Source organism: Harpegnathos saltator, unplaced genomic scaffold (assembly GCF_003227715.2).
Source record: "Harpegnathos saltator strain DR-91 unplaced genomic scaffold, Hsal_v8.6 scaffold121, whole genome shotgun sequence".
Lineage (NCBI taxonomy): Eukaryota > Metazoa > Arthropoda > Insecta > Hymenoptera > Formicidae > Harpegnathos > Harpegnathos saltator.
In genome coordinates, this window is record NW_020229897.1 from 1,028,391 (window position 1) to 1,040,443 (window position 12,053).

Below are 12,053 nucleotides of genomic sequence, written 5' to 3' on the forward strand. Positions count from 1 at the left end.
GAATATTTAGTGAAGAGATAATTGAGACCTTTCAGACCTATCCCACTTATTATTCTAATTATACATTAAACAAGCCGCGGACATCTGCTTAAAGATGAGTACACCGGATATATTCTTAAGATTATTATCTGCCACACTTAGCAGTGGGGATAATGATCGTAAGATTGCCGTCGTCATCGTGTAAAACCGCCGTACCTTTCCCATCAGCGTCATTTCGCTAACTCTAGATTTTCCAATGATTCAACAGCTCTCGTAACTCCGATGACCCTCAGTGTCATCGTCGAATCGCGTGTCGAGGGTTATCGCCCGCGTATTTGTGTATGATCTCGCTTTCTCGCTTCTCGTCATGCCACTTTATCGAGAGAAGTAAAGGCGGAAGTTAGTAGGGGTGGGAAATCTACGGTGCTCATATGGGATGTCTCGCATCGCGTTCAAGCTGAAACATTCACCGCAAATGAGTCGCGAAATCTGTCGACGAAATTAATTTCCAATACATATGCATTTATGATACAAAAATCGAAGTCATTAAGAAGTTGTAAACGCACAGCGTAATATGCATGTATAACAAGGATAAACATGCGCGACCAGTTGAACTAACCTTTAATTACTTTTTTGTATCTTACGAATACTTACATATTTATACATTCAGTATCTCGCGGGATATGATAATTACGGAATTAGCATTTTACCTACGTATGTGAAAATCCAAAGCAATAATTTTACCGGGAAATGTTATGACGAGCACGTCTTTGAACCGCTCTCGCAAAAATAATCACGGTTCCAAATTCATCGATTCAGTTGAATCAATCTACTTTACCTGCTGTCGTTCGTATCGTGACCGATTTGTTCGACTCGAATGTTTCTATGTCGGTATTTCCATGACATCGTAAGACGTACTCCAAAATTGCGAAAGTTTTGTGCCGCGCTTGTCGCCTGATTATCCGATATGAGAGAACTCAAATTTTAGATGCCTAGTCAAAGAAACTTGTTTATCTCTAAAAAACAAACTTTTCTATTCGACATTGGGCGTCGTACACATCGATGACATCAAGCAGCTTGTGAATCTCCCATTATTCAATATGCTTGATGCTTCGTGTGTGTTTCTGGTTACTTGTAGTGGAAAGTGTTGAAAAGTACTGAAGGACTTTGGTGAAAGCGAAGAAATCTGAGTGTTCTTGTCGTCGATATTAAGTCAAAAACTCAGTCGAATAAAATGTCTTTCCTTCGCGGCTCTGCGAATTATGTCTGGTGCACTACCAGTGTACTTGGCAAAGGTGCAACCGGTGCGGTGTTCCAAGGTGTTAATAAAAACAACGGCGAGCCCGTAGCAGTAAAAACGTTCAATCAGCTAAGCCACATGCGACCGCACGACGTACAAATGCGAGAGTTCGAGGTACTGAAAAAGGTCAAACACGAGAACATCGTGAAACTGTTGGCGATTGAAGAAGAACAGGATGGTCGGGGCAAGGTAATTGTCATGGAACTCTGCACTGGCGGTAGCCTCTTCAACATCCTTGATGATCCTGAAAACACGTACGGCTTGGTAGAAAGTGAGTTCCTGTTGGTACTGGAACACCTGTCAGCTGGTATGAAACATCTACGTGACAACAATCTGGTTCACCGGGATTTGAAGCCAGGTGAGAGATAAACAAGAGACATGTAATTATTATTGGATATTCCTGAAATTTCTTCATATCTTCCTTGATCTCGCAGTACAATTCTGTGAAAGAAGTAAACTTACACATCCTCTTTGAAGCAGATAGATACATTTGATATAGATCTACTTTGATAAATCTGGAAATTATGGATTAATACATTTGATATTTATAAAGTTAAATGGTTTTCGATATAGATCTTTGTTTATTTACATTTGTGTTTTAACTTTTCTTCTCCTCTTCTCTAGAGAGTTCTCTTCTAAATTTTATAAAGAAATTCAATTTTATAAAGAAACTTTTGTCAGTTTGATTCATCTATTTTATCTCAGATATTTCCAAGCCTTATAATTTTGTCCTAATAAAATTCCAATATATTGACTAATATTCCTAATTTAATATAGAAATAATAATAAGAAACAATTAGGTTTAATATATTTTTATCTTAATGTCAAGAAGGATATATAGACAAGCATCTATTGTCATCATATTGTAAGATATTTATCATGATCTTTTTTGATTTTGCAGGTAATATAATGAAATTCATTGCTGATGATGGTAGCACAATATACAAGCTTACTGATTTCGGGGCTGCTCGGGAATTACAGGAGGATCAGCAATTTGTTTCTCTGTATGGTACTGAGGAATACCTGCATCCGGACATGTATGAGCGTGCAGTCTTAAGGAAGCCTGTCAGTAAAACATTCGGCGCAACTGTTGATTTGTGGTCCATAGGAGTGACTCTCTATCACGTCGCCACGGGGAATCTGCCATTCCGACCATTTGGTGGACGAAGGAACAAAGAGACCATGTTTTATATCACCACGAAGAAAATGTCGGGCATGATATCCGGACTACAAACCTCGGAGAATGGGCCAATCGAGTGGAGTAGAGAATTGCCACAGAACTGTCAATTGAGCATAGGCCTGAAAAAGATAGTAACACCATTATTAGCTGGCTTACTGGAGGTGGATCCGCAGAGGATCTGGAGCTTCGAGCGATTCTTCAGCGAGGTCACTGACACACTGTGCAGGAAACCTATTCATATATTCAATGTGCACAAGGCCAGCCTTATCAAAGTCTTTTTACATCCGGAAGAGAAGCTAGTTGCTCTACAGATACACATTCAAGACCAAACCGAAATTGTGCCTCACGCGCAAATATTGCTTCTTGGCGAGGTTCCGCTTACAAATCTCGTCGAGGAATCCACACCAGGCAAGGGTTATCCTAACACTAACAACGACAAACCGCTGATGCTGTTCTCGCGGGAGAATAATAACGTGCTGTTGCCAGCGGAAAGCGAACTACCCAAGTTTCCCGTCTTCGCTAATCTTGTCTCCGTAGAGAACGACGCCAGCCAAGCCAAAGTTGCATGTTCCGTCGGACACGTCTGTAAACGAAGAATTGATAAGCTAGCATTGTGCAGTAAACTCTCGCGCGACGCGATAGAAGCATTCAGCGGACTTTTGTCCATAGAGCTTACCCGGGTATTAGGAAAATATCAACACTCCAGGGAATTCACAAAAGCCGTCGAGGATACTATGCTGGCGATCGAGAGGAGCGAGAATTTTGCCAAACAAGTCTTTTGCAAGTTCGGCAGCCAGAGCACAGTGGAGATGAAGAGCTGGCGGAAAGAGCTCGATGCGAAGAGCAAGGAACTCACGTCCGAACTGACGCCGGCGATAGTGCAGCTTCATCAAAGGTGAGTCGCATGCTCTCGACGATCTTGACTAATGATAGACATATAATTAATATTAATAAATACGATCGTAGGTACGTGAAAGAAGGTAGTTTACGTGGAGAATGGGACAACAGTACTCGCGATCTATGGTGCCCATGGGCCACAAAGGCGAGCCAACGGGCAGCGACATTGGTGGATCGCTTGAGGGACGGCTGGCAACATTTGCTGAGGGACCGTGCCACTCGCAGTCTTACTTACAACGACGAACAGTTTCATGTTCTTGAGCGTATTAAGGTGCGCATATATATATAATGGCGAGTCAGACTCGTGGTATGGATTATGGGTCAAGTATGAAAAAGCGACCGTAAGACGTCTTTTTGTTCCAACTCGCAAGTAATTTTGTCCTTCATTAGAGCTCGCACGATGCCAAAACTAAATTGTATAGCAAGGAATTAAGATGTCTTCGAGAAATTTTTTTAGATTTTTTAGATGCATAAGATAAAATTACAATATACGTTATATTGTATAATAGTAACGAGTCAGCGGAGAAATCTTAAAAATAATAGACACTATATAATTAATTAAAACGCAGTTATCTCGTTCGGCAAACAGGTGACAGAAACTGGACGCAGATTGAAAGCGCTCCTCGAGACGGAATGTATCCCAGCTATAACTCAGCGATCTGAGTGTGTCGCCGATTGGTATAAAATGGCGCAAACGGTATATCTGCAGACACAAATATTGGATAAGGACATAGACAGTTACGAGCATGCATTGGAATCGTTCTCGTATCGTTTATCGCAAGAGAGCAAGGAACGCAACGAAAGCCTTTTGCATTCGTTGGATCGGTTGCCGAGCAAGTTGAAAACGACCGAAAAGACGAGCGTACCGGCTCAAGAGAGCACGAAGAAATGGCGCAATATCTGCGACACGCAAGAACAAATTACGGTAATACTTTATGAAAACGGTCGGCTCATAGATCAGCTTGACCATTTGTCGGCGATTGATAGATTGGAAAATATAGGGGATTCGGAATATGAACTCTAATGCGAGCAATCTTGTCATTTCTCCATCAATCCCAATGGTACTTAAATGATGAAGACTGAAAATTAGAGTATAGATTTAGAGGTACGATGTACATATTCGTTAATGTATAGATCTAATAATAATGTAAAAATTAAAACGTATCTTATAGTTATCTGACTAAGTAAACTACAAGCTTGTTAACTTATGATCATTTATTTTCGATGCAATTGTCCTCACGATTGCATCGTAATAAATAATACAATTATAGCAAAGCTATAACATAACGAAGCTAAACGCAAAGTAGATGTATACAGTTGTCTCATGTGATTATACGTGAGCTCACGGTATAAAACTAGCAAATTAGATATATCTTTTACGTACTTCACGTGTAAAATCGCTATGTGCGAATCACGCGTCTATATGAATGTTTCTCTCGACTAAGGCATTTAACCTTTGTTTGCGTTTCTGTTCTTTGTGCTGTTCTTGAACCATATGGAAATGTTTTAACAATTTGCCGAAATCGAACTTGCAACGAATATCTGTTGCTTTCTGTTGGGATTGTTCGCTCTTGAATGTTTTTGGTGGTTTCGTGGCTGGCGGTATTGCTGCTAAACGACGTTGCAGAGTTGCATAAGCTTCACTTTGCGGCAATATCATTAGCAAGCCATATAGTGCATATATCAGGGCGTCGTTCTCCTCCCATTCCAAAAGTTGTAGTCTCAGGTCTCGGAAAAAGAATATCATGCAGTTAATGATTTTCCATAAGTGAAAAAGCAATATTAAATAGTTACATATTGTAAAAACATCGTTGAATGTTTCATAAACATTATAATTAGTATCTTTCATTGATAAAATAGCAATTATTATCGTTAAATCACAAAGTAACTATCGACATATTGTCTTGTTTCAGCATTGATTGATGCCATAAATATGCTTACATGTAAATATTGGCGATTCTATTAATTGCACTAATTTGTCTATTTCCGTGAGAAATTCCACTGTGACCTCGATGTTCTCACTGATATCCCATAAAAATATCATGTTAAGGTTTTCTTCATTTTTAAAATATATTTATCGATACAGTAAAAGTGCATAGAATGGGAATAAATGGAACAAAGGATACAAAGAGCGAATGATGTTGCACGCGTGCTGATAATGCTGAGACAAGAGACACAGTGCCACTGTCGCAACTGGATTATGGCACCAAGATACGTATAAACATTCAAATAATGCGCAACTGTCCTAAAAACATAAATTTTAGTTAACGATTTAATAGAATTTTACGAAAAGGATTGACGAAATGATGTAACCAACTTACTGGAGAGTCCAAATGTTTGAGTTTGTTACGTAAATCGAAAAGCTCTGAACTGGTTAATAGAATCACGTTCAGCGTTTGTATCATCGTACACGCGAAACTCAAATTCTGCTCTTCTAGCAATATTTTCGCCAAAGTCCTGTATATGTCTTCCGCGCTTAAGAGTATACATAATTCCCTTATGATAAAAGCACCTCGTTCTTCCAGTAAATGCCTGTCGGTTGAGAAGAGCCTCAACAAATTAACTATAAACTTTGTAAAATATTTGTTTTGCATCTTCGCGTTGGGTTCGGTCGTCGCAGCCTCCGGAGACTTGGAACTGATAATTTCGGCCATTACCACTAGAGTCTGTTGTACTACCTCGTCAGAGGCATCGCTTAAAGATTTCATTAATATTGGAAACAAGTCTTCTATATGATGGAACATCTTGTGTGGAATGTTTATAAACAAATGATGTATCCATTTCAAAACCGCGACTTTGGTCTGGACAGATATATACAACAAATGTTTTGTAAGTACTTCTACAACACTGGCAAGATTCAAGCTTTCAGCCAGAGGACAGCTCACATCTGAAAATAAAGAATTTTTATATATATCATATACAATGTGGACTTTTATTATTATATACTGTAAATATGCAATGTAAAATTTTCTGAGCATGAATAGCCTTCAATTATATAAATAAAGCACCTTCAATTATTTCTCTATTATGAATTTTTTAATTATTCGATCCTGAATTTTGTATCACTTTGTGTTATTCGAAATTTTAATCCTTCAAAATTTAATCCTTAAAAGACTTAATAGATATTTAAACGTTTTAAAATTTTCAAGAATCATAGAAAACTTAAGTAATTAAAGGTATTGAAAACGTGCAATGATAAAAATTACATTATTAACATAAATAAATATTTATTTCAAATATTATGAATTATCACTAGGTTTTTACAAAATTTATAACAAATGTTCCAAATTTCTCGAATCTATTGAAATCTCAAGAATTTTAGAAAAGTAACTTAGAGATTTAAGTTTTTATTAAAAATGTAAGTAATATGACCATTTACCTTCCTTATCATTTGTAGAATCTACATTATTGATCTCCTTTTTGCAGTCCTTTATTATTTCAGTATTTTCCATAATTATCAATTTCATTAGATTTGTGTTTACTTGTGTCGCTGTTTCTTTGATGTTCTTTCGTGTGTCACCGTCGTAGGCTAAACATGGCAAAACAGCCACGAGAATGCCAGACATATACGGGAGCATGAGAGACCCAGACAGTTGCACAAATTCCTTTATCCACGTAATTGCCGTCAACTGAAGTAACTCGTCCGTACTCTGAGCGTGCATGATCAGTATATTTATCATGGCCTGGAAGTCTACTCTCGCTGGATTTGACTTTATGCTACGTAGAAATTCACCAAGCACCGTATCCGTGATCTTCTTGATCTCCGGTGTCGGATCCTCCAATATCCTGAACAATCCATCAAGTATCTCTGGCAAGAATAAAATGAAATCCATATTGGGTACCGCTGCCAATACAGATACCCATGCTATCACAAACTGCCGACCAAAAGGATTCTTCGTGTAGATGCGTTCGCGTAACAGAGGCATAAATCCAACTAAATCGAAGAGACCACTCTCTGTCACAATGTCCTGAAATGACACAAAACACAAGATATAAGAAACATTGACATCTAACGATAGATGAAAATATACAACTACCTTCATCAGCCTGTCAAGCAATTCAGTAGCGTTCTTTATATTTTGCTCAGAGTCGCAGGCGAGTTTACTTAGGGCGGCGAAAATATCCGTAAATTGGGGTAATACCGCACCTCTGGCTACTTTAACGACATTGTATAAACTTTCACAGGCATAATAGCGGACTCTTAAATCAGGGTCGCAAAAACATGTCAGAATCGGATGGATAAGGTCTTCTATGTATTGGCCAGTGTCCTTCCCGAGGCCGACGGCAATTGCTGCCAGACCTATCAAACCACCTTTGCGTGTATGCGGATTCTGCGAGGTTGCAAAGTCTTGTCCAAGTACTTTCAGCAATCTCTTAATCTGCACAGTGTTGTTGTGAGCAGCGAATTCCTTCACCATCCTGCAAAAACAAAATAGTCTCTCTGTCCAATTCGTAAAATGTAAGGAACCAATTGTCAAGAGTAAATAGTAGTGAGATAACCTCACTTTTCAATTTCAACGGCGGCTGGCTTCCGTTTCTCGTACAATTTGTCATTGAGAGAACGCACGCACGCTGCGCTGAGAGGCGCGTAATCCCTCTCGGACATCATCTTGCGTGCCACTTAATTATGAACAATTCCTAATTCATGGGTAAAACATCAAAATATGTCAAACCGCTGTCAAAATCACGATTCGGGCGCGTGCGGGCAGCAGCAGACGAGATTGTAAACGTTCGGCAATCATCGACACATGTCGGATGCGTGAATGCTACATTACCGACGATACATTGCAGGTCTGTTTCTTTGAGCAGAGAGAAGTCTATTAATAGGGAGTTTTTGCAATACTGTCTCTCCAGATACGGCAAACGTTGATCGCAAATGCTATTGGTTGCGTACATTGCAACGTTATTTCCGAGCGAATAGGGAGTTTTTGCAATACCGTCTCTCAGGTACGATAAACATAAATCGTGAATATTATTCGCTCAGAAAAACGTCACAATATACGCGACCAATAGCATTCACGATTTACGTTTACAGTATCTTATTAACGGTATTGCAAAAACTCCCCAATAACGCTCACAATTTGTGTTTACCGTATTTGAAAGACGGTATTGCAAAAACTCCCTACTGTCTCGTCGATGCTATAATAAAAGCCATTATTTTTAGCGGGCGATAATGTAACATTTATAATAAGAATAAATATATAATTGTTAATACAATTGTTGTCTTTATTTCACTATTGTATATTAAGTTTTATTAGGTGAATGCAAAAGGTTTGACATTTTTTGAAAATTATATTCTTGTTACAGAATGTCAAAATTACAAATGGTTCTGAAAACTTTCTAAACTCTGCTAAACGTGATAAAACAGTGTGACGTAAATCATATTCTATCTTTGTTTTCTTCTCTATTTTACCATTGAAATCTAATGTTGTGTGTCGATTTTCTGCCATTTAACTTATGGTAGTGCTCGAAATGTTGATAGCGAGGCACTGTTATAATGCATTTAAGTGGCATAGGTTTAACTCATCAGTAGTGCGATTCTGTAACTCGTTATTGGAGTTAACGACATTTTCGTTATCGTTGCGCAGCTTTTGTATACCATAGAAAAGCTGCGCAACGATAACGAAACTGTCATTAACTCCAACCGTTCGGGCGCAACGAAGTTGCGCTTGAACTTGGCGCGAGGCACTACCGTGCCTCTTGATAACGAGTTACAGAATCGTACCACTGGAGTCGATTAATGATGTCATAAAAATGTACTAATCAATCACAAAGCTCACCTGTGCATATTCAACCCAAGAATATGGGTTTAATCAACTGGCAGTTCATAGTTATATAGGCTGCGTTCCGATATTCACTGCCAATACTGAAAATACATAGTTTGTGTCACATATACTATAAATTTTCAGTGCTGGCAGTGAATATCGGAATGCAGCCATAGTCAAAGGTTTGTTCTTTTTAGCCGCACCATAGTGCAAACCTCATGTACCTAAAATGAAACAAGCAGCAGAAAAGAGCATCTCAGCAAAGTGCAGAAAGCTTAAGAAAAGTAACGAACTTTATTGTTTTTGCCAGTACTTGCTAACACTCCTCTGCACAATTTTTTCTTCTTTATCCAAGAAATTTCAAATATATATATTTAAATATGTTTAAATACAAAAAGTATAACAATGCAACTGGAAACTAAGACATTTTATGTTCTAAGACACATTTCAAACTTTATTGAACTTTCTACTTTAATAATTAATCAATATTATAATAAGTAATGCATAATAAAATTGTATTTTTTCGCAGATACTTTAAAAATGTGTGTACTTTACATTTATATAAAATTTACATTCAGTAAATACAATTAATGCATTATATTCAGGATACACACATTTTACATTTCGTATAATACTTAAATCTCGACAAAAATATACTGCATACATCCCATAAAGAAAATATAAATCATCTCATATTAACGTTTATCCCTCGCTAAATATGTTATGCAGCGAGTCTTTATCAAGAACTTGATATTATAAATGCTAAGATGGAAGGTTTTTTCTAGAAAAGATAACACATGATTTATTCTCGTTCGCTGTACAAAGTAACATGGGCCGCGTGTAAAATTATGAATAACAATAGTGTCTGATATAAAATACCATCTCAAAAGCATATAGGTAAAAATGGGAAATTCGTAAATGGCTCAATTTGTGCACACAAATCTGAGTATTAATGTTAATATATGCCGTTGTTTGTACAGTTTACAAATATAAAAAGAGCATATCTAAAAATGAGAATTTATTATGACATCTGAAAGATTACATTGCTAATTTGTGTGAAAATGTGTAAGAAATTTCGAGATTCTTGATGACAAAGTGGTGAATATTTTCTTATGTAACTTATGGTACTTTCCGCTCCATATATTTTTAGCAGAAACAAACTCTTCTCTTACGATTTGCGAACGATTGTATTTAGATGTGTCACGTTAATAGAAATTTATTCATACTTAAACAATTGTGACAATCGAAGACTTTGAATGATGGAATATAAACTTTTAAATATAGGAAGAAATTATTATTAAATTATAATTTGATAATTTTAATAAACACTGAAAAGATGATAAAATTATACTTCGATAACACAGCAAACAAGCATGTCACACACATTACAAAAAAGACCAAAGTCTTCGATTTTCTGGAGTCTTAGTAGAAATAAACAAAAAATAAATCATATTTTTTGAGTTATATGTAAACACTGGAACGATAACTTTTATTTTGTCCATTGTCCACTTTTATTGGATCTCAACACGAACCTCCAGTTTGTTGTTGATATACCTCTATTGTATCTCCTTCTTCCATCTCTAATGTTGTTGGTGTGTCTAATTCATTAATGGGTTGTCCATCAAATCTAAATCTGACTGCTGCTATCGCTAGACCCTATGATATAATATCAATTATAACAATATTGTCTACTTCATAATTAGCCTAAACCCAATTATACAATGATAACTTATTTACTATTTCTAAAGACTGAAGTAAATATTAACAAGAAAGTCATTTCATTGTTATTTCACTTCAATGTCTATACAATAATTGTATTCAGAATATACAATATTTGCATAACTACTAAGTAAAAATAATCTATGATATATTTTAAAATTTACTAGTTATATTAATCTTTCAAAATCCAATCACTTAACCTTTATATTTGCTGCCAATGAAGCCAATTATTCTTTTTCAAAAAATTTCTCGGACTGATGCATTGATGCAATAAATTAGAATTGCAAAACAAGAATATACTTGTCTTACTCTAACTTAGTGCATCATTATGCACTAGTTTAGAAAATTTTTGAAAAAGACCAAACCTATTGTGCATTGAGTGTTACAACTGCTTATTGAATACTCAAAAGTTTTAAAAGCTCAATAAGCGTGGAGAGTTTAGTACTGGATGCATGCAATGGAACTATTTAGCATAATGCTCGACGAAAATACGTTTTAAAGATCACACATAATGATACTTACTACACGATCGCAGTATGCGTTCATCAATTTGCGTAGTGGTGTGTGTTTCTTAATTTTAAACTGTACTACTGCATTGTCCTGACCCAAAACTTTCAGGTTTATGTGCTCCGATTCCGTTTTCGTCTCCTGTTACGAACAAAATATGATCGTAATGATACAGTCGATCCGGTTCCGGCCCGCGCTACATCGTAAATAATACTTCGATATATCATGATAGGTTAGATTGAAAAGCGTTACCTTTTTTTCGTCCGACATGATGCTCCCGTTCGTGCGATATCACTGACAGATGTGACTAATAAACTCACCAAATAACACGATATCGATGATGTCAGCAAAACGGTCAATCTGTTTGCACTTGTTACGTCGAACAATTCTGAAAACAACACTCGCCGAAAAATCCCGCTTCTCCTCAAAACGGCGATCGCGACATTGCCATTTTGCACGAATGATGTGATATATAGAGACTGATCGCGATTGTAAATCGCAAAGTTAATATTATCGTTATACAGTCGATTCTCTATTCGATAAATGATTGAAGCGTCTATCGATATGATTGGCTAGAAACTGTCCAATAAAAATCTGGCTACAAAGTTCTGGTTGGTTTGACAGTTGTGTCAACTCCCGCTCATATTTGAATCACACTAACTTTACCATCGATTTACAAAAGTGTTGTATTTCAGCAACGCAAATA

At 36.9% G+C, this 12,053-nt stretch overlaps 3 protein-coding genes across 4 annotated transcripts; 1 reads left to right on the forward strand and 2 right to left on the reverse strand.

Moving 5' to 3' along the window:
• Positions 1-862: 862 nt before the first annotated feature.
• Positions 863-4,424, forward strand: IKKepsilon (I-kappaB kinase epsilon). The gene is made up of 4 exons (XM_019843399.2): positions 863-1,637; positions 2,181-3,354; positions 3,426-3,627; positions 3,946-4,424. Exons 1-4 carry the CDS (start codon positions 1,214-1,216, stop codon positions 4,378-4,380), a joined length of 2,235 nt encoding a protein of 744 aa, XP_019698958.1. The 5' UTR covers positions 863-1,213; the 3' UTR covers positions 4,381-4,424.
• LOC105187658 (protein VAC14 homolog) lies at positions 4,280-8,134 on the reverse strand. Of its 2 annotated transcripts, XM_025305995.1 has the most exons (8): positions 7,862-8,134; positions 7,394-7,775; positions 6,736-7,324; positions 5,678-6,243; positions 5,483-5,601; positions 5,298-5,377; positions 4,741-5,084; positions 4,280-4,435 (listed from the first exon to the last, which is right to left on the reverse strand). In XM_025305995.1, exons 1-7 carry the CDS (start codon positions 7,963-7,965, stop codon positions 4,768-4,770), a joined length of 2,157 nt encoding a protein of 718 aa, XP_025161780.1. In that variant the 5' UTR covers positions 7,966-8,134; the 3' UTR covers positions 4,280-4,435; positions 4,741-4,767. The 2 variants fall into 2 exon arrangements, with proteins under 2 accessions (XP_025161780.1, XP_011146904.1); XM_011148602.3 differs by lacking the exon at positions 4,280-4,435 and having other exon boundaries at positions 4,473-5,084.
• A 1,988-nt stretch (positions 8,135-10,122) lies between these two features.
• On the reverse strand, positions 10,123-11,809 carry Sumo (Small ubiquitin like modifier). The gene is made up of 3 exons (XM_011148604.3): positions 11,600-11,809; positions 11,363-11,488; positions 10,123-10,777 (listed from the first exon to the last, which is right to left on the reverse strand). The coding sequence occupies exons 1-3, from the start codon at positions 11,615-11,617 to the stop codon at positions 10,643-10,645; spliced, it is 279 nt and encodes a 92-aa protein (XP_011146906.1). The 5' UTR covers positions 11,618-11,809; the 3' UTR covers positions 10,123-10,642.
• Between the last annotated feature and the right edge of the window lie 244 nt (positions 11,810-12,053).